The sequence below is a fragment of the Dioscorea cayenensis genome, unplaced genomic scaffold (genome assembly GCF_009730915.1).
Source record: "Dioscorea cayenensis subsp. rotundata cultivar TDr96_F1 unplaced genomic scaffold, TDr96_F1_v2_PseudoChromosome.rev07_lg8_w22 25.fasta BLBR01000153.1, whole genome shotgun sequence".
Taxonomy (NCBI): Eukaryota; Viridiplantae; Streptophyta; class Magnoliopsida; order Dioscoreales; family Dioscoreaceae; genus Dioscorea; species Dioscorea cayenensis.
The window spans coordinates 12,824-34,120 of record NW_024086544.1 but is presented as its reverse complement, the minus strand read 5'-3'; the positions used below and the strand labels follow the sequence as shown (position 1 = coordinate 34,120).

Sequence of the window (21,297 nt, the reverse complement as noted above, 5' to 3'; positions counted from 1 at the left end):
ATTTCTTTCTTTTTCTTTCTCTTCTCTTTTCTATGTCTCAAAATATACAAAAATGAGGGGGTATTTATAGGGTTACAAAAAGTTGAATGAGCAGCCGGGGATCGATTCGATCAAGCGATTACCACTCTACGGTTGGTGGAATAATGCATCGATCCGCCGATGCTACGATACTACATGGGCGGTACCTACGGTGTATGCTGCTACTGATGATATCAGAGATTCTTATAAGTAATGCCTGCCACTACGATGAATTGCTACAGATGAGCGTCCGATTAAAATATTTGTTTATAACAATTATATATATATATATATATATATATCAAACAAAACAGACATACTAATCGACCACTGAAGTTGAAAAGTATGATGGAGTTTGCCGATGATAAACCGAGTGATCAACAAGAATTGAAAATCAAGGACTATGTTGTGGGTGATCTTCCTACTTTGATCTACATCCCAAACTTCATCGCTGACTCTGAGCAATCCCAACTTCTCCACCATGTAATATTTCCATCCATGTGTTTTATCATTCTTCAAAATCCTCGTCCTTTTTTGGTAACGGGGATTGCTTTTTGTTCTAATACAGATTTATGAGGTACCAACATCCAAGTGGAAAAACCTGAAAAACAGGAGGTTGCAGAACTGGGGTATGACGTATAAAAACTTGTATTTTTTTTATTTATTTTCTTTGATTTATTACATTGTTTGTGTAATGATGTTTTGTTGCTGGTGTTTGAATGACAGGAGGAGTTGTCCATGAAAAGGGACTCTTGCCACAAGAGTGTGAGTGACAAAAGATTGATTTGTGCTTTTCTTTATTATTTGAATTTGGTTCAATGTTTATTTTAATTGTAGTATTTTTTTTTCAAGTTCTAATTCTAAAAATATCTGGTTGTAGTTGGATGAATGAGTTGAATTTGACTAGAGGTGCTGTTTTCTTGGTATATCCTAGCTTTTATTTAGTGACCTTCAACTGTTTGTAGAATTGCCTAGCTTCCTGGATTTTCTGATTCAACACAACTTCTTTTGTTTATGCTTTGTGATCTTTTTTTATGTAGACTTGATGTTAAAATGTACGACGTTGAACCTGTTTTGAATTTCCTTAACATGAAAGTGATGTATAATAGCAATGTGTTTTGAACTGAAGATAAATTTTCTGTTGAAATCTTTGAGTGGGATATAAAGGATAAAATTCCATGTTTTACTCGAAAGTCTTGGCTACATTCTGGTTCTTATGATTGCATAAAACTAATCAACCTGAAAGCATTGCAAGTACTGAATTTTATTGGAGCTAGGAACATTCTTGCAAGTTGAGTTATTGGCAATTGAGTGAAACCCAATCTGATGAACTGAAGCACGACTCTAGAAAATAGATTTATCTGATGCGAAGAAAAACCAGACAAAGAGAGTGAGCAATGAGCATCATTGTAGTTATTTATTCTTACTATTTTGATGAATTTTTTATTGAAAGTTTGCAGCATGCTTGTTGTTCATCCGAAAAAAGAACTGCTTTTCATTTAATTAATTATTTACCTGACACATCCCCTAATATCATACACCCAGGAAACGTGTTAACTAATTTATATTGTTGTAGTGCCTGCTTGGTTGAAAAAGGTCACTGGGCGCATTCGTCAGTGTACGGGCTTGTTTCCATCAGAACTCAACCATGTACTCATCAACGAATATCTTCCGAATCAGGGCATTATGGTCTGTATCTAAAGATTTTGATTTGATAAGCTCCATTTTTTTCTTGTCATGTTTCTTTTGGACAATATTAATTGGCATAACTCTGAACTCACCTCATATCAGCCGCACCAAGATGGTCCTGCCTATTTTCCTGTTGTTGCAATATTATCTCTCAAGTCACCTGTTGTGATTGATTTTACTCCACATCCAAGATTAAGAGAATGTGCAAGTAAAGAATCTTCAGGTGAAGAGTTAACAATTCAGAGCAAAGCAGAGGAAGCCGAACATGATGAGCGACATGATGGATTGTTAAACACACCGAAGGACAGCATATCTCCGTGTTCACTTCTTCTGATGCCATGCAGTTTGTTGATATTCAAAGATCAGGCATATTCTGGTATGACTTTTATCAGATTAGCACTTCTTTTTCAAGTTACCTTCACTACCTTTTAGATTACATGCTGAAACTCTGATATCAGACTAAAAAAAATAGCTCTCGAAATTACTTGCTCATTATGTGAATGTTTATTTGCTTTCATTGTTCAGATTACTTGCATGGCATACAAGATACTAAACTTCATAGATTAGATAAGGTATGACCGAATCTTTCTTTCTAGCTAGATCTTTACATATTCAATTAACACATCATTTTTCTTGTCTTTGCCATTTTTCTCTCAGGTTGTAAATGTTTCGGAGTGCATGAAACTACAAAAACAAGAACCCTCTTTGAGCTTAGAAGCTGAGTCTAACCATGCCATAGATGAAACCGGCTTTAAACGAACTGATACTAGAGTCTCATTAACATGTCGTCTGGTGCTGAAAGTTCACAAGAACCTGTTCAAGTTCTAAGATATATTATGAGCGTTTCAAGGATCTAAACAATCATATTGTAGTCATTTTATGAACAATCACTAGAGTAGTGTTCATCTATGATTTATTTGTTTCTGATGTATAGCAACACTCTTTATCTGCCGATGCAGTGACAAACATCACTTTGAGAGTGCAGAGGTGTTCAGATTTGTGTCTAGATTTTATTTGAGATTTGGTGATCTATCTGGTTTTAAACAGATAGTGAGTTGAGGTGACTCCAGAAAAACATTTGTACTTTCACTTTACATGAATTTTGGGGTTCAATCTTAGTTTCTCCCCTAAACAAATATCCTACACAAGAGATTTTGTGCCAGTAAACCAATAAGCATTGGTTTAATTCATGTTTTTAGTTCATAAAAAGTAAAAATAAAAGGGTTTCTACTTGCACTCTTTTTCCAAATATTATTCAGCATCTCATCTAGGGCAACATTTATTACTTTAATGAGAAAATTGTTTGCCTGTAAAAGCATATAATTGCTACTATACTATTATAAAAATCATATTTGTTTATATAAACCTCCAAAATATTTTGATTTAATTATATGATCTTATAATTAAAATTAATTAATAAGAAAATATACTATATTAATTTTTGGCTTTTTTTTAATCAAAATGAATAGAGAGAAAAGAAGAATAATTCATTTTTTATACAATTTTTAATTGAATTTTAATCTGAAAGTATATAAACGAATTAGACTAATTTGTAAGGGTACATGAATAAATATCCTTTTCATAGGGGTATATAAATTATTTTAGTCCTTGTATAATAGTTTGATATATATTATTAAATACTAGATATGAAATACGAGAATCTTTGATTTTTAATAAAAATCCATGTTTTATTTTTGAAGATTAATTATATAATCTAATATATAATAATATACATTACAAAATAGATATTATACTAATAAGGAGTGATACTCCAAACAGTCCCTCTATTTTTCAAAATGTGTCCGTTTGGTCCTCCTACTTATTTTCGTGCTTTTTTGGTCCATCTACTTTTATATAACACGCTCCATTAGTCCAAGAGTAATAGACCATCATATTTTAAAAAAGTAGGGGACTACTTTTATAAAATATGATGGTTTGTTACTCATAGACTAATGAGCCGTGTTTTAGAAAAGTAGGGGACACAAAAACAAGTAGAGGGACCAAACGGACACATTTAGAAAAGTAAAGGGACTGTTTGGAGTATTACTCCTACAAATAAAAGATAAGAAAGTTATTTCACCTAGAATCACTTTTGTGACTTCCACCTAAAATCATTATGCTTAGGTTCTAGGTCTTAGTATGACACCAAACTAGATTGTTGTCCTCTAGGAGGTTGATGCCAGGGATTAGGTCTTCAAGATAGGTCGGCATATTCTCTGCTTGCAAAAGTAATTGATTGGCAAATTTGGCTAAGAAGAAATAATTGTATTTTTAATCCTATTCCAATTTCATTATGCACCTTGTTTTTTAAAGTTTGTTACATTTTCCTTTTATGGGTTTCCAAAACTCCTGTAAAAAAAAAAGAAGCTATAGTGTTAGTGCAACCGCACTATTTATTGGCATGATTTGACACCTAAACCAAGTGACGTGGCAACCAAGGTGACAAAGCATAATTGATGATGTGGCAAGCATGGTGATATGGCAAGGAGACTTGGAGTGCAAGGCAAACATCTTAAAGATCTTGATGGAGCTATTTTTAGTAAGTCTCTAACATTGAGCCAAATATCTTGAAGATCATGATTAAGCTATCTTAAAGATCTTGGTGGAGTTATTTTTGGCAATGCATTACAACTTGAAGACAAGATCATATCAAGACCATATTTAGGTGATTTGATTGAAGACTAAATATGGTGGAGCTTAATTAAAGAAAGATTTATTCATGGTGTAAATGAAGATATGATTTGAAGAATCCTTCATAAGGATTGATTGAAGTCTATTGAAGGCAAGATTTGAGGACCAAACTTGGGTGAATTGAAGATCAAGTTTGGAGAATCTTTGAAGACCAAATTTAGGTGAATTGAAGACTAAGTTTGGCAAGTTTCATGGAAGACCCACAAGGACATGCGCCCCTTGCGAGGGGACTGCGTGATGAGGAACTGAGGAGGTAGGCTAGTTGCCGGCGATCGGGATCGGGAGATTTGGTCGCATCGACTCGGACTAAGCATGACCGGGAGGTTGATGGGTCTTGAGGTCGTCCTGCAACGTAACTGGAACTTCGGTCAAGTCGTGATCAGGGCCATATTGCAATTCATGTTACAACGGGAGTTGCAGCGACTAATCCCTAGCGGGTTTTTTTAAATTAGTAGCGTGGAGATTCTAAAAGAGGTATGTGCTATATTTGGGACGTTGAGGCGTCTATATAAGCTACCTTGCTCGTAGATTGTAGGTGTGACTCTTGAGTGACTCTTTTGAGGAAAAGTGTGTGAGCACCAAACAATCTAGAGAGGGTAGTGATCTTTATTGTTGAGAGTGTGAGTGACAAGTGTTTGTACTCATCTATTTTTTACCTCTTTTAGTGGATTGTTTATCTCCGGGCTTGGCCCCCTGCACGTAGGCGAGTGGGCCTTGACCCAGGGTTACCAACGTTGTGTGTCTCCTTGTGTTTTGTTTGTGTGCTTTTTTTCTTTATTGGTTTGTGTGAGACTTCTATGAGTGCTTAAGTGTTACTTAATACCCACAAACCACACCGGAGGAACTAACATATAGTATTCGGTTACTATTATCAGGAGTAGTCGATTCTCAGGGCCTTCCATATAAGAGGGGCGCGCCCATGAAAATGGTCTAGTTGACGCTACCGAGTAGCCTATTTGCTTCCTTGTTCCCTAGAAGGAGCATATTTCCCTGATTGGGGATATCTATTGTTTTTCTTATTGTTGTCTTCATTCCCAGTAGATTTTTTAAATTTTTTTTTTTCTTCTTTTGTACCGCGGGACTGTTATCTCTTTTTTTTTTATTTGTTTTTCTCTTTTAATGCATTTGCAATTTATTCACTCTATCAAATGAAAAAAAATATGTTACCAAAGTTTAAACATAAAATTAGCAATAAGAGCTAAATAATTTTTTTTAAAAAAAAGGTGACAATTAATATTTGAACATACAATCCAAATCCGTTATGTGTAATTTCAAGATTTTAAATTACAACCTAATTACTTATCACTATATATATATAGCTATATCTTTAAATTTTCAGTCAAATGGCGGGAAAACATCTTGTCATCATAAACATTTATAAAAACAAACTTAAAATCAGCATTGTTGAAGTCTAGTAATAGGACTTGGCGTCAATGCGGAACTAGAACTCACAAGTAAAAAGCGTTGAAGTCAAAATATTATATATATATATATATATATATATATATATATATCTCTACAGTAAAAAATAGTTTAATAATGTAACTATAATTTGAATGTACTTACAATAAAAAAAATATATTAATTATAATTATTACTACTACAAAAAGCAATTATATACAACTAAATTATAATTCATTCACTCTAATATGTATATTATTATATTATAACAACTAATTTATATTTGTCATGCCACATTATCAACTTAATTTTTTTTATTAATTATTAAATTGTTTTTATAAATTTTATTAATGTTATTCATAAATTATTATTAAAATTTTGAAATTTCAATGCCACATTATCAACTTAATTTTTTTTAAAATTTTTATAATTACTAAAAGTATCAAAAACTTAACATTGCAACCAACGAGATTTGAACCATGGTGGGCTCTTATCAACCAACTCTCACCAACCACTCAAGCACATTCACATTACATAATAACTAAATACAAACAAAACATTATCAAAATATTAATATACATATAAAAAACCTTATTAGGTGCCGGAAAGCAACCTCACCTGACCCGAGGGGGACTGAAACCCCCTCACCACCCACCCTTGCTTGGTGTTGTATATAGAGATGTAAGTGGGTCGGGGAATCCTTCTCCATCTTTCTCCATCTTTCTACGTTGCTAAAAAAATCATAATATGTAAAATAGGATCAGTCATAAAGACCAATATTGAACTCGTTCTCCATCTTTCTATTGGATAAACACCCTGAAGATGTGTGGTACAGGGTTTAAAATATTACTCCTACATGAGAATGTTGAATTTTTAGCCACGTAGATTATGAATATAAATTCGAGAATAATTCAATTTTTATATGACATACAAAAAATATATTTTTAGAATATGTTACTAATACTAATAATAGGAATATTATATACCTAATTACTATTTAAAAAAAAAAGATAAACTACAATTCATTATGGAAACAGTGAAAAAAACCACCCAATTACTAAAAGAAATATAAAAAATTATCTATTAAAATGTATATTTAAAAATAATTCCATAAATTTTATATAATGACGCATTCCTTATTTTATATTCTCCAGAATACTAGATTAATGCTCATACATGTCAAACATGAGAATTGATTCACCGCTAACATTTTCTATTAGAGAAATCCAGGGCCGGCTCAAGGGTAAGGCAAATGAAGCAATTGCTTTAGGCCCCAATTTTTTTAAGGCCTCATCTTTCATTTAGATTTTTTTTTTTAACAATAATTTTAACAACTCAAAATTTTGAAGGACTCTAAGTAATTATTGTAATATAAAAATATTTTAATTTAATATTTAATTAATGTTTTATAATCCTAGCTAATTTTTAAAATTTAAATAATATCATAAAAAATTAAATATTTTTATTTTAATGCTTAATCAGTCTCATATCTTCTGTAACTAATTTTTCAAAATTTTATTCTGATCCTCTGGATTTTTTTATGCATTTTTCTTCTCCAAAATTAATATAATATTTATTTATTTTAATTATAAATAAGAGCTTTTGTAGTTTTTATATAGTTGTAATTTTTTTTTATATTTTCACTTTGTTGAGTTTTGCTTATAAATTTTAAATATATCCCTTCATCACAAGTTTAGTAGCATGTAAAAAGATAAATAAACATCTCAAATAGATATTTATTGAAATTAAATTTTATTTAAATTTAATTTTTATTAAAAAAATTAAAAGATTTTATTGTAAAATTTCGCTTTAGGCCTCTAGTTACCTTGAGCTGCCATTGGAGAAATCCTTTGTAAACTGGTTGTTATAGTAACCATTTAACAAGAAATCAGTTTGAAATAATACTTTGACTTAATTGCCCTGGTGTAGAGGTTATTCCGAAAGAAACAAGTGTTTATGAGTATAATTGCAAGACAAACTAAATTAACAGAAATATCTCTAATTTAAAGAAAAGAAAAATTCAACAAGTATATGAAAACAAAGATTTGAAAATCCTCTCACAATTTCTAATTGAAGTGGTTTATCCACCTTTTTCAAAATCCTCTCACAAAAGTAAGCACTAAAATCAAAGATCTGAATATATACCTTCAGGAAAAGTTATTTAAGTAAATATCAAAGTTTATATATCATCAAAACTTAAAGATCAAGATGGAGAAACCTTTGACAATCCCTTTCCTGTCTCCTTTGCCACGAGTCGTGCGATCTAAGAGGAGAGCAAGCGGACGGTGGCCACAAGAAGAAGACAACGAAGCTATGAACTTGACAGAAAGGATCACAGATTAAAAAAATGCAAAGTGCTCTTAAGCAAATTTTTATATATGTAGGGTAAAAATCCTAGTAGGTCACCAAACTATGGTCAAATATCAAAATGGATACCCGTCTGTAATTCGTATCTTTTTGAGTACCACACTATGATTTCATTTCAATGGGAGGGTAACCATTCATTTCCGATGAGAAATTGATGACATGGCCGCCGGAACGACCACATGGCATGGATTTTGACAAATGATTTGCTGACATGGAAAAGCCAGCAAGAATAGTTTAATCAATTAATCCATGTAAGCATTTTTTTGCCACATCAACCTCCCACCCTTCTTCTTCTTCGTCTGCCCTCTGTTCTTCCTCTTAATCTCATGGTTTTCTTATTCTCCTTCTTGTACTTCGTCTTCTTGCTCCGGCCTCAAAGTCATCCCTTCCACTTGGCTCTCCTCCCCTTCCATCACCGAGCTCGAATCCATCATCATAGACTGGCTCGCCAAAGCTCTCATCATACCCTCCTCCTTCATCTTCTCCTCCGGCACTGGTGGTGGCGTCCTCTAAGGCACCACTTGCGAAGCCATTCTCTGCACCATGCTCGCCGCCCATGAAAAAACACTCACCCTCACTCGTGATCACTGTGCCTCCAACCTAGAAGTCTACTCCGACCGAGCCCATTCCTCCTTCTAAAAGCTGCCAAGATCCCCGGCATCCTCCCCTCCAACTTCCGCTCTTTCCCCACGTCCTCTTCTACCTTCTTTTCTTTCTCTCCTTCATTTCTCCGGCAAAAATCTCCAAAGATCTTTCCTCCAGCCTCATCCTTTTCTTCATCTACATAACTGCGCCACCGTCTACACAACCTTATCCACTGCCGTTGACTTTATTAAGGAGCCCTTACTGCGATTCTGTGTTCAGGTTTGAGAAGTGAAGAAGAATAAGAAGGAGGAAAAAAAAGAAAGAAAAGGACAAAACCAGGAGATTGAGAATGAGAAGAGAGGGCAGGAGACGAAGAAAAGGGAGAAGAAGAGAAGTGGGAAGGATGATGATGTGGCCACAAACGGGGTGAGGTGGATTAAAAAGGGTGATGAGGATTATAACAGCCTCGTTGGGGCTTCCACATCAGCAAATGAGCTATCGTAAGTTGCTCACATGGTCGTTCCGGTGGCCACGTTAGAAAATTATCATCGGAAGCGAATACTCTCCCGTTGAAGCAAAATCAAATTATGATACCAAAAAAAGATACGAATTAAAGTTGAGTATCCCTTTTGATATTTGGCAATAGTTTGGTGACCTCACAGGAAATTTACCCTATATATATATATGTCATAATACTTTATTTAGTCCTTGTAATTTACTCAATCTCCCTTTTTAGTCCCTCTAATATAGATTGGCTAAATTTAGTCCCTCGCCCCGACATCCATCCCATTTTCCGTCCATTTTCCATCCATCTCTGCTGACGTGGTAATTTTATCATTAAAAAATAGTTTTTTAATCTAATCAAAAAATTTTAAGGTGACGGGTAAGATTTATCTCCTCTCTATCTTCTCCTTCAATTCTCTATGCAATCTCTAGAGCTCACCATGAAATCCATAGTGACCACCACCATGGTGAAACCCTCACTTTTCTCCTCACTCTGCATGCAACTCGTGAAGCCCCACCCGTCTCCCCGTCGCTCATACATCCGCGCCTCACCCCCTCCCCTTCCATCCTCTACCCCCTCCCCAGCCTCCAACAGATGAAGATCCAAAGTGCTAGAAACCGCGTCTGTGTCTACGACTTCCTCCGCTCCATCAGCATCGTCCCCGAAGAGCTTGAAGGTCTGGAGCTCCCCGTCACCGTTGAAGTCATGCACGATCGCATTGATTTCCTGTATTCCTTTGGCCTTACCCTTGACGACATCAACAACTATGCACTCGTCCTCGAATGTAGTGTCAAGAAGAACATGATCCTCGTCCTCGACTACCTTGGCAAGCTCGGCATTCCCAAATCCACCTTCACCGAGTTCCTCCAAAGGTATCCCCAGGTACTCCATTCCAGCGTCATCATTAATCTCGCTCCCGTTGTGAAGTTCCTGCAAGGCATGGATATCAAAGCTGGAGACATCCCTAGGGTTCTTGAGAAGTACCCAAAGTTGCTAAGGTTCAAGCTTTGAAGGCACAATGAGCACTTCCGTTGCTTATTTGGTTGGAATTGGCATTGCAATGAGAGAAATTGGGCGAATTCTTACTAAATTTCCTGAATTGCTGGGAATGCGAGTGGGAGAATAGTAATCAAGCCTTTGATCGAACACCTTGTGCGCATTGGTTTGCCAAGACTTGTAGATTGATTAAGAGACAACCCCAAATTCTAGGGTTTGAATTGGAAAACAGAGTGATACCCAATGTTGAAGCTCTTGTTGAGTTTGGTGTTCGAAATGAGGCTATTCAATCGGTCATAGCTCTAACCTGATATTATCGGTATCGAATTAATAGCGAAGCTTGCTTCGCAGCAAAGTTTATTCGAAAGCAATATTTTGATTAGCCTAGAAGATTTTAGCATTTTAATTAACCTTAAAAACTTTTGATTATATTAAAAGCTATTTTTTTAATGATATTGTAATGATAAAACTGCCACGTCAGTAAGGATTAACGGAAAATGGGACGAACATCGGGGTGAAGGACTAAATTTAGCCAATCTGAATACTAGAGGGATCTTTTGAAAACAAATTGTATTAGAGAGGCCAAAGGGGCAGATTGAGTAAATTATGAAATAAAATCTATATAAATTAAATATTTTAAAAAAATGGATAAACCACATGCATTGAGGAAAAAGACAACATACAAATTAAACTCACTTTTTCCTGGGGGCAAACGACAGCACAAGCCAAAGAAAAAAAAAAGAAAACAACCAGAGGTGGTCACAACATTGAAACTAACTAAACACACCCTAGAGGAGGAGGCCTCCAGGGATGGACAGCACTAACAACAACTAAAGCTCGCCAGGGTTCGGGGAGGGCTCAGGGGGGACACTTGGCGCCGCGTCCCTGGAGGAGAGAAACTCGAGGCTACGCTTGACCTTTGCTAAAGGCTCCTCTAATCTAGCCTTCTTGGAATCAGGGGCTGCATAAAACCACAAAAGAAGTATATGAGCAATTTTTATAATAATTGAATTAATCGAAAGACAGTTGTAGTTAAAAATGCGCGCATTTCTTTCATTCCAAATGTTCTAGGTGATTGCTCTCTCAAGCAGGTCCCAAAGTAAAATAAAAGGTTTTCTCGATGTTTCCCACACACACACACACAAATCACTAATAGAAGCAGGGACACTCCTAAGCTCCCCACAAATAAAAAATTTTCTAAGGATTTATATTAAAAAAAATTAATTCAATTTTTTATGTATTATCATTCGTTTGCTATTCTAAAGCTTGGAATCAGAGGTGCGAATTATGGAATCAGAGAGCTTTAATCCTCGCTATTGAGTTGTTACTCGCTAGAAGCCAAGTATGTATTTACAATCCAAATCCCTTTTTTTTAAATCTTTGTATCAGAATTATTTTAAAATCATATCCTATCCAATTCTATTCAGGTATTTGATGCTAAGCTCAGAATCATTTTAATATAATTCTCATTTCTTCATCTTCATTGGATCTCAAACATCAAATAAATACGCTTCAACTAGGATGTTAATTTCATTTTGTAGCTTATAAAAATGGTTCTGGCAACCGAATGGAAGAATCTTGGATGAATATCCGGAGATTGTTTTTTCCTCTAACTCTCCTGATATGTTATCTTCTCTTCTTGAGATCATTCCTGATTGTTCTCTTAACCAGGACGACTTTACTTCTTGGGCCCCAAAAAAAAGCGAAACTTTCACTGTCAAATCATTCTACAAATTCCTTATTGATGGTGGCTTGCGAAGCCTGCACTACCCTTATTTCTGGAAAATCCGTTGCCCTAGTAAAATTACCCTTTTTTGCTGGCTCACCGGGGAGGATAAGATCCTTACTCTTGCAAATCTTTTCAAGAAAGGGTGCTTATCTCATAACACCTCAGACACATGTGTTCTCTGTCACAATGCCACCGAAAATCCGAATCACCTTTTCCTCAACTGCGATTTTTCTAAACGAATCTGGGATTTCTTTACTCATACCTTAAACCTCAATCCCCCACCACAGTCAATTCCTTCACTTTGGACCTCTTGGTTACCATCCCTTATTTCTCAGCACCGAACTCTCTGGGATCTCATCTCCCGAGCTGTCCTGTGGAACATCTGGATTGAATGAAATACTCGTATTTTTCAAATGAATGCTTTACCGCCTTACAATATCATTCTAAAATTGTTAACATGCTTCTGTCTTGGTTCTCAACAGCTGCTGATAGGCACCAGCAATTTCTCAATAAAGCCTCGCAGAAAATTAAGCGCTCTCTCAACTTCCTTAGCGCCAGAGAATCTACCGCAGCTGGTGATCCCGACTACGGTGCCGCACAGGAGTAGGTGTTCCTTACGTCCATCTAAGCAGGCCTGAGATGTCATACGGCATCTTCCGTCTCCTTAGTATTTTCTGTTATTTCTCTGTACTTTCTGTTTCTCCTTTACTGTTTCTTTGTACTTCCTCACCACTGGTGAGAGATGACTCTACCCCTGTACTTCTGTTTTTATTTCAATAAATTTGTGGTTTATCCACATTTAACTCAAAAAAATAATAACTCTTTTATAGAAAAAGAAATATTTTGTAGTATTGAGAATAGAAAAATCCTACATCATTTTCAAACAATGAAAACACGCAGAAAGTAATTGTAATATGTTACTTTCATATTATAAAAACTTTTGATGCACTTATGTTTCATTATATTTTTTATATATTTAATATTATTTTGTTTCCTAAAGAAAAGTCCAAGATCCGTCCCTGCATGTCGGTCTCTTTAACACCCCTGCATGAGGCAGCAATTATAGTATTTATAAAAAAAAAAATTGCCATGGAAGAACATCAAGAACTTTGCCTTAGCTGTGTTTCTTTTGTTTGAGAAAAGATTCTTAAAAGATAGCGGGAGTAGGAGTGTAGGAGATGGACCTTTTGCAAGAGCCACAAGTAAAAAACCATGCATGACCTTGACTCCTTTTCTTGCATCGGATTTCTTAAAATAGAAATCAAATAAATCGCATTTATTCAATAAAAAAATCAACTGATATTATATGATACAAGGTTTTATTGGAAAACTAATGCCAATTACTTGCCTACTCACGGTCTCATTGTGAAAATTGATCGCATTCTTGTATCATGGTGCTCTTCTTTCGCAGAGGGTGTTAGAGCGAAGATGGAGGACGACATCAGCACGGTTAAAAAAAGTCTGGAGTTTCTTGGGCCTCGTGCTCAAGATTTTGATGAGACTCGGATCTCTGTGGAGAAGTATGTTCCTGACTTTGGCTAGGTTATGATCGAGTGCTAGTGTTCCTGTGGGTTGTTGCCCTTTTTGTTGTTCTTTTGTTGTTGTACTTTACCACAGCTAGTGGTTGGTATCTTTTGTATCTCCTTATGTTTTAATGTGAAGTGGTTTATCCACCTTTTCAAAAACTAATGCCGCAAATGGAGAGGATACAAGCAAATTAACCAGACCTACAAAACCTGTAATCGGCCTAGCATACAGTATACCACCAAGCCGAGTTGGCTAGGCAGGCTTGGAGGATCATGGGTTATCTTAAGATGACCCGGATTTAACCCAGGTTGTTAAATTATTAAATAATAAATAAAAATTTAAAAAAATATATTTTGAAAAATCAAAAGTTTAAAAGTAATTCTTAATAAATACGAGAATTTAAAATAAGTTAAAATAATTCAAAAGAAGTAAAAAAAATGAAAGGATTGCATTTAGTTTGCTTATCTATTGAATTAAGTTGCCTACACATCCTCTTGGATGAAAAATAATTAAAGCCTATGTAGTTCTCATAACTTATTACAAGATTTAAGTTATTTAATTATGCAAATTAATATATTTACTATTTTAAAAAAATATATATATGTTAATGTACACTTGTCATTAATTAAAAATTTTTAATTTTGAGTAGTGTTGCACAATATTTTGTGTAGCATTAGTGTCAACTATTTTTTTTATAAAAAAAAAAATCCCCTTTACTTACCATAAATTGGATTAGATACTCCTAAGTTTTTAAATGTTAAACTTGATATAAATTACCTTATTAATGCTTTAATGCTTGAACAATCATGATTAAAAAAAAACATTTTTTAAGTGATAACTTAACAAAAATATCTAACAGAATAACTCTTGTTAAAATTTACAAATACATTTCCGTTTTTGCACTTGTTTCTTCCGTCTTTATTGCTATTCTAATTTATCCACTTAAAAAAATAATAAAAATAAAAATAAGATAGTTGACACCCTCCGTGCCACACTATTATTTTCAGTGATACGTTCATCAAAGATTTCATCAATTAAAATAATATAATTAGCAATATTAAACGCCATCTGATTTGATTAAACTGACGCTAGTACAAAAACTGATTCAAATTCAAAATAATTTCTTTTTTTTTCATCAATTTTTCACAATCAATATCATTGTACAATCTCTTGAATAACTATTGATTTAATTAACTTAATAAATATAAACTTCACGAGCACAAACGAGTATCATGCTGCCTCAAAAATTCTTGGTCCTTCCAAGATTGACAATCCTCTACTGAAAAGTTCAAAGCTCATCGTGCGGCAACGGTTGATTGGAGTTCATTTGTTCTAGTTTCTGCTGCAGTTCCTGTAATATTTACGATGATCCAAACTTCAAAGTTTGCTGAAGAAAATAAGAGCAACTTTGGAGTTAGATAGCAGAATGAAGTACCTGTAGCTTTTCTTCTGTACATACTGCAGGTGTTGAAAGCATGGCTTTGTATCTATAATGAACAGCAGTATATGCAAGATTATATTATCGAAAAATTCAAGACTATGATAAAAAAAAATTTCTTACTCGCATCGGCTTGGTTCATCTATATCAGTAAGCTCATTTTTCAATCCACACCAGAGCCTAACCTGAAGGAGTAAAGTCTGTGATGAAGGTCTGTATCGCATCGAGCAAAGAAAAAAAAAAGCTAGTTTTCATCAGAAATCATCAATGCACCTTTAAGCTTCTATCAGGGCCATTCCAGCATCTCGCACCTCTAGAAAATTGCATGATTCTGTATGAGTCTTCGAATTTATCCCAGTTCCTGCTCAGAGAAACGAGATGAGCACTGATGTTTTATTTTTGAGTTCAGGAGAATGATTGATATCACATATGTTCCAATTTTATAAAATGTGAAAACCCAAGACAACAGTCATACACTAGAATCCACAATGCCCTCAGTCTGAAAAAAGGCGATGCTGTCATAAAATAAGAACATTGTATGACTATGCAACAAAAAACAGGTCAAATGTATGAATAAGATTTACTTGGTTACCATGTACAGCAGTAAAGGAGGACAGCCAGGACAAGACCATGATCTTTGGGTTACAATTATCTTATTGTAATGAGAAAAATAGCTCAGACGGTGAAACTTACCCCAATCGTGTGGTACTATGGCCTTCAACCTGGGTGGCCTCCTTGAATGGACAAACCTTGTAAATATACCTACAAAGAGAATTGTCAAACACACAAGTATTGGATGAAACATTATTATTATCTATACCAAGGAAAACCTAACGGTTAGAAGATGAAAAAGAAACACCGCACGTACTTGTTCCGCTTGCTCTCAAAGCAGTGGTCATAGAATGAGTAAAATTCCTTCTCCTTTCCTAGTTAATGGATAACAGAATTCTGCAATCAGGGCATCTCTTTGAAAACGTAAGCTTTTAAAAATTTCTCATTTTTCTCTTTGCTTAAAAAAGCCTCAAGCCATCTTAACCTAAGTGGAACTTTTTCATAGAATGAGAAATTAACAGGTAGTTGATTGAGATGACTTGATCATACTGGAGGTGCAGCTAATACCACTATATATAGAATTAAACTCCATAAGTAAACAAATAATTTAAAATCTTGCACTTGCAAAGTTTGCATGAAAATAAAAGCAAGAGGGATAAAACTTGCAAACGGGTTATCAATGTCAGAGAATTAGGTGACCTAACTTTCTCAAGTGCTCAATTTATGTTAAAAATAGTAATTATACATGAATAGAAGCAATCAAAAAATTTGACTAAGCATCCATCTCCCATATTCAAGTTGTCAAATGCAATGCTGCCAATTAAGAAAATAAATTTGTATGTACAGATGAAAGCAAAATTTATAGAAATCAGCAGAAACTATAAATTGTTATATGACTCATACACTATATCCTACTCACCGAAGTCATGCTTTAGCATATCAGTAAGACGAGCAATTCTTGATCGAAGTTTTGACAACTTTGAGCTCAAATCATCATATTCTTTCCGAACACGAGCACCCTCTGGAAGGAAAAATTATATAAGATGAGCAATCTCTTCATTTGTCTTTAACAATTCACAATAGGAAAAACTACCTGATATTTCCACTGGAGTCTTGAAAAAGTTAAAAGCCTGTAAAACATTTTGGACGGTTTGCTGAAGCTTTTCCAGCCAAGATGATGTAGATGAGCTAGTCAAATCTGGATTCGTAGAACCATTAAAAACAAACTTCTCAAGACATAAACAGACAAAATATAATTTGAAGAACGAAATAGATTATTCCTATTGAACAACACCAAAAACAAACCTGAAACTTCAGCTTTCTCATCATTATCAGAGTTAAAAGATCTACTAGTATCAACATCTTCAAATTCATCATCTGAAATATCATCATCATCATCGTCATCATCATCCTCCTCCTCATCATCATCACCATCATACTTGCTATCTGCATCTATTCCTGAAGTATAACTATCATCATCATCGCCTCGTACATTGCCACTGTTTGATGTATCAAGATTATTATCATCATTATGCTCTTCTTTAGTGGTAGTATCTACATCCATCTTTTGTGCAGCATTTTCACCAGTCCATCGAGAAGCCACAAGACGACCCAACTCTTCCTTTGACAACTTCTCCATATCAACGTTTTCTTGCACCTGAAAGATTAGATCAAGTCAATAGATATCAATTCAATTCCAAGAAACTATTTAATTTGATTATACATGCACATGGATGATTATACAATATATATAACTGTTACATAAAACATACAGTTACGATATAAATGCTTATATACAAGTTTAAGTGGATGGATCAGTGTATCAGATATATAAATATGTGCACATATACTAAATGGATTCCCAAGCTCCCAGTGCAGTTTTCTTATATTGTAAAGGCAATAGCTACACTAGTGTCTTAGTGAGTCATGTGTCCATTCTTACCAATTAAAAGCTTAAAAGAAATATGTGGTAGAACTGCTTACTTAATGTAAAGAAAACCTCAGGTTACAAAAATAATTGAAATTTGCAAAAGGTCAAATGACTGGGGAAACAACTCCAGTTACCTGATCGGTTACATGTTCAGGGGATACTTCCTTAGCCTCACTCACAGCACCAGCTTCAGCTTTAAGTGATGGGTCATCTTGAGCGTCAAGAGGCTAACACAAGAATCAAAAAGGTCAAGAAAGCTGAAAGTATTGTCTATGACCAAACCAAAAAAAAAGGCAAGCAAAAATCACACAATTATAAAGGACTTCTCAAAACTTGAAAAGCATTGTTAGGTGATACCACCCCAATTTTAGCATCATTATTATTTCCAGTTTTCACACGATATCATCATATTTTTCCTCCACATGTTTCAAACAAATTAAAATAAAATAGTACTTCCAAGAGATCAAAAAACAGAGAGCAAACTTCAAAAGAAATTTAAGAAATTGAGCAAAATGAATAAGAAAGACATGGGGACAGATACCAACAGTATAGCCATCTCAAGCAAGCCCTTTAATTTACTACAGCCAGATAAGAGCCATAAGGCCTGCTAGATATCTACCATATTAATTTTTTATTACAAGGTTCTTTAAAACTCTCATTTCACTGTTCATTTAAAATACACCCAAATTTTATGTTTCCTTTTATGAAAAAAAGAATAAGGAGATCTATAACTCTGAAACCATCAGACCAATGAGCACGAAAATTCCTACAGGAACGTTTTAGTCTCTTATTCCTTTATCATTGGAGTCCTCTAATTAATTGGTATTTCAAAAATATATATATAATAGCATATTATATCAAATGAAACATGACTGAAAACTTTTAAACTTACAAGGACATAAAGCAATAATATAAGTCAGATAGCTTTTTGCGATTCAGCTATGTCTCTCAAATATGCTATCAAAACATCTTTAATTAGAAAAAAAAAATTTACTCTTTTTAGCCATACAAACACAGATTCTAAGCAGCAATGTGCACTCCTGTACAAATATCTAAAAGCATAAAACTATTTCAAGTTAGAAAGTGAAGCAAATGTGTGGGCATAAATTCTACAAGGAAAATTCCAAATTGGTGTACATAAGACCCATTTAACTGAAATGTGATTGGCAAAGGCAATTGTCATTTCAATGAATAAAGAATCAATATGTTATGCAAATCAAACAAGATTATCCTTATATCTACTGATTGCATATACATCTCAAGCTTTGCATGCAAAAATATTAATTGCAAACAAGAGTATACCATTCCTACCTACTAAGTTGCAGGCAAGTCTACTGTACAAAAAAAATAAAGGAAAAAAGGACTTACCTTATCTGCAGAAGCTAAAAGTTCAGCATGAAGAGCCTCAGCATTACTGTGCAAAGTCTCTTCAGGAGCTATTTCTTGCACATTGACTTTCTCACTTTCTTCCCTCATCCACTTTTCCTCCTCCTCTTTTCTTTTACGCTCTTCTTCCTCTGCCTTCTCTATCCGTTCTTTGTTTTCTGCACAGCAAGTTTTGAGAATCACTAAAATAGGAAAATTATTCAGATATTATGTTTCTCTGTTCATGGTCAATATAATAAAAGTAACTTGCTTATCTTGTTCACTTAATATGCATTACCAGTATTCCATTTTAACCCAGTTCTCTTTCATCAATTAAAAAAGCAGAGAAGTCTCAGATAAAATCCACAAGTTCATGGTTCAAGCTCAGAAAGACTGCTAAAGGAGCATGGTGCAGATCTAGAGCTAGATATAAAATTCAAGATATAATAGATTTTTTAACAACTAATTAACAAGGTCTAAACAATAAATGGCTAAGAACAATCCAATGGCTCAAAACCTAATAACTTCAATAAAGTTGATCCAGCAAGTCTAAATCGCTGCTTAAGATCAGGTGGACAGAATGCAGATTTGGACCTCTAACTCTCCTTTCAGTCAAGTTTCTTAAAAATATATGAATCATTTGAATACTAAAGAATGGTAATGTTAAAAATATGCAGTAAAGAGCGGGGTATATTATATAATGATATCTATGTAAGAAAACAAAAAACCTGAATCACAATATCTGAATAGGCCATCAACAAGGTCACACCTTTAAGCTTCTGAACAAGCGCACTAAGTGATTCCTCTTCAGCTTTTAGTTTCGCCAAGTCCGCCTCATCTTTAGCAAATGCTTGTCTTGCCTTGTCCACATCCCCCTTCCGTATCCGAACTCCCTCCTGATAAGTTGATATCCTCTTCTTCAAATTTTCTCGAGCTGCTCTCCCAGCTTCCCAACAAGTATTAGGGCACTTCATGTGGCTATGATATTCATCACTCCCATCACAGCAATCTGCATATAAGAACACGAATACAAGATAATAACTAGTATATTCCCAAATTATACTGCAGAAAGAAAAGAGTTTCTTAAATGGTTAGCTAAAGACAAGTGAAGAACAGCAACTTAAGATCACGGTAAAACCATAATTTGATCTTTCTAAAATGGATTCTATCTGGCCTTTGGCCCATTACATCAAAGACCTTGGTATGACTAGTTTTGTCTATGATTTCAACCTTCCATATTTCCAAGGATGACAGAATCATCACCAAACTCACCAGTGATAAATCTCTAATTATCCCATACCAAACCTTCATTACAATTGATTCATTATTATTTCAGGAAAAACCAGGATTAATTACTGCTTTGAGCATAACAGACAACACACAAGACTATCAACAGGAAAAAAAAATTGATCTTACCGCAAATACCATCATTTACTCTGGAAGAGAAGATTGTAAGAGGGATATGACCTGCATTCCGACAATAAAACTTCCCTTCTGGACAGGCGGATGTTCCTGCAAATCCAAACAAGAAAAACTCACCAACAAAACTACAAATCAAACAAAGGAAAAAAAAACCATAAAATCCCCAATAATAACAGAAATGTTTATCTGACCAGGTTCATCAGTTCCATCCAGGCAATCACAAAAATCATCGTTGAGCTGCTCTTTGGTGAATTTCTTCGATCTATCCTTGCATAGGATCACACTGGACTTATAGTAACCCTCATCTAATGAATCAAAACCAAAAATTTTCACAAAAATCCATCTCCAAACCAAATGAAGGGAAAAAAAAACAGGAATTTTCAAGAAAAATTGTACCTTGTGGAGCTATGCCCAGCGAATCCTTTGAAGGAACAACGGAAAATCCAGAAACCCAAAGAAGAGAAAACAATGCGATCGCGAGGGAGGCTCGAAGATCGGCTCCCATGAATCCCATTTCCGGAGAAGAAGATCGGAAACCGGCGCTTGTTTCCAGTAATGAAAATTTAGAAATAAATAAGAAAATAAGGACAAACTTGCAAAATTTTTGTATTTTTGGGATTTTTACATGCTACTCCCTTGTACGTTCAAAAATTCCCAATCAGTGTTTTTTTTTTTTAATAAATAGAAACAAGTCACTTGTATTATGTGAAAAACATACCTACATGATAAATTGAGGTCTATAACATGTGTGACCTCTATGTGTATGAGCTAAAGTTCGAACTCACCTCCATAATTAAATGAACACTTTATAAAAAAAAAACCAATGTTAATAAATGAAAAATTTATTATTAAATTTTTTTCATAAACTTTAGAAACTACTTCTAATTGTGTTTATGCCCTTCATAACACCAATTAGAACAATATATCCCTTAAATTTCAATTTGTCCACCTCACATCCACTCCTAAAACATATTATATATGATATAAATACATACACCTTTGTTGTAGCTTTCTTTGGGCAACGCACATGTGGAACTACACACATGATTAGAAGATTTTTCAAGGTATACAAGGAAAAAAAA

At 34.5% G+C, this 21,297-nt stretch overlaps 2 protein-coding genes and 1 pseudogene across 2 annotated transcripts; 2 read left to right on the top strand and 1 right to left on the bottom strand.

Annotated features, from left to right (window-relative positions):
• Positions 1–353: 353 nt before the first annotated feature.
• LOC120253669 (alpha-ketoglutarate-dependent dioxygenase alkB homolog 6-like) lies at positions 354–2,773 on the top strand. Its single transcript, XM_039261953.1, has 7 exons — positions 354–501; positions 587–647; positions 745–783; positions 1,595–1,707; positions 1,810–2,083; positions 2,233–2,279; positions 2,365–2,773. The coding sequence occupies exons 1-7, from the start codon at positions 364–366 to the stop codon at positions 2,533–2,535; spliced, it is 843 nt and encodes a 280-aa protein (XP_039117887.1). The 5' UTR covers positions 354–363; the 3' UTR covers positions 2,536–2,773.
• Positions 2,774–9,850: 7,077 nt separating this feature from the next.
• On the top strand, positions 9,851–13,523 carry LOC120253668 (annotated as a pseudogene).
• A 1,086-nt stretch (positions 13,524–14,609) lies between these two features.
• LOC120253667 (glucosidase 2 subunit beta-like) lies at positions 14,610–20,762 on the bottom strand. The gene is made up of 15 exons (XM_039261952.1): positions 20,612–20,762; positions 20,407–20,520; positions 20,210–20,305; positions 19,563–19,802; positions 18,797–18,972; positions 17,563–17,655; positions 16,804–17,155; positions 16,592–16,696; positions 16,418–16,519; positions 15,815–15,872; positions 15,640–15,708; positions 15,220–15,307; positions 15,070–15,131; positions 14,944–14,995; positions 14,610–14,859 (listed from the first exon to the last, which is right to left on the bottom strand). Exons 1-15 carry the CDS (start codon positions 20,727–20,729, stop codon positions 14,797–14,799), a joined length of 1,788 nt encoding a protein of 595 aa, XP_039117886.1. The 5' UTR covers positions 20,730–20,762; the 3' UTR covers positions 14,610–14,796.
• Positions 20,763–21,297: the final 535 nt, after the last annotated feature.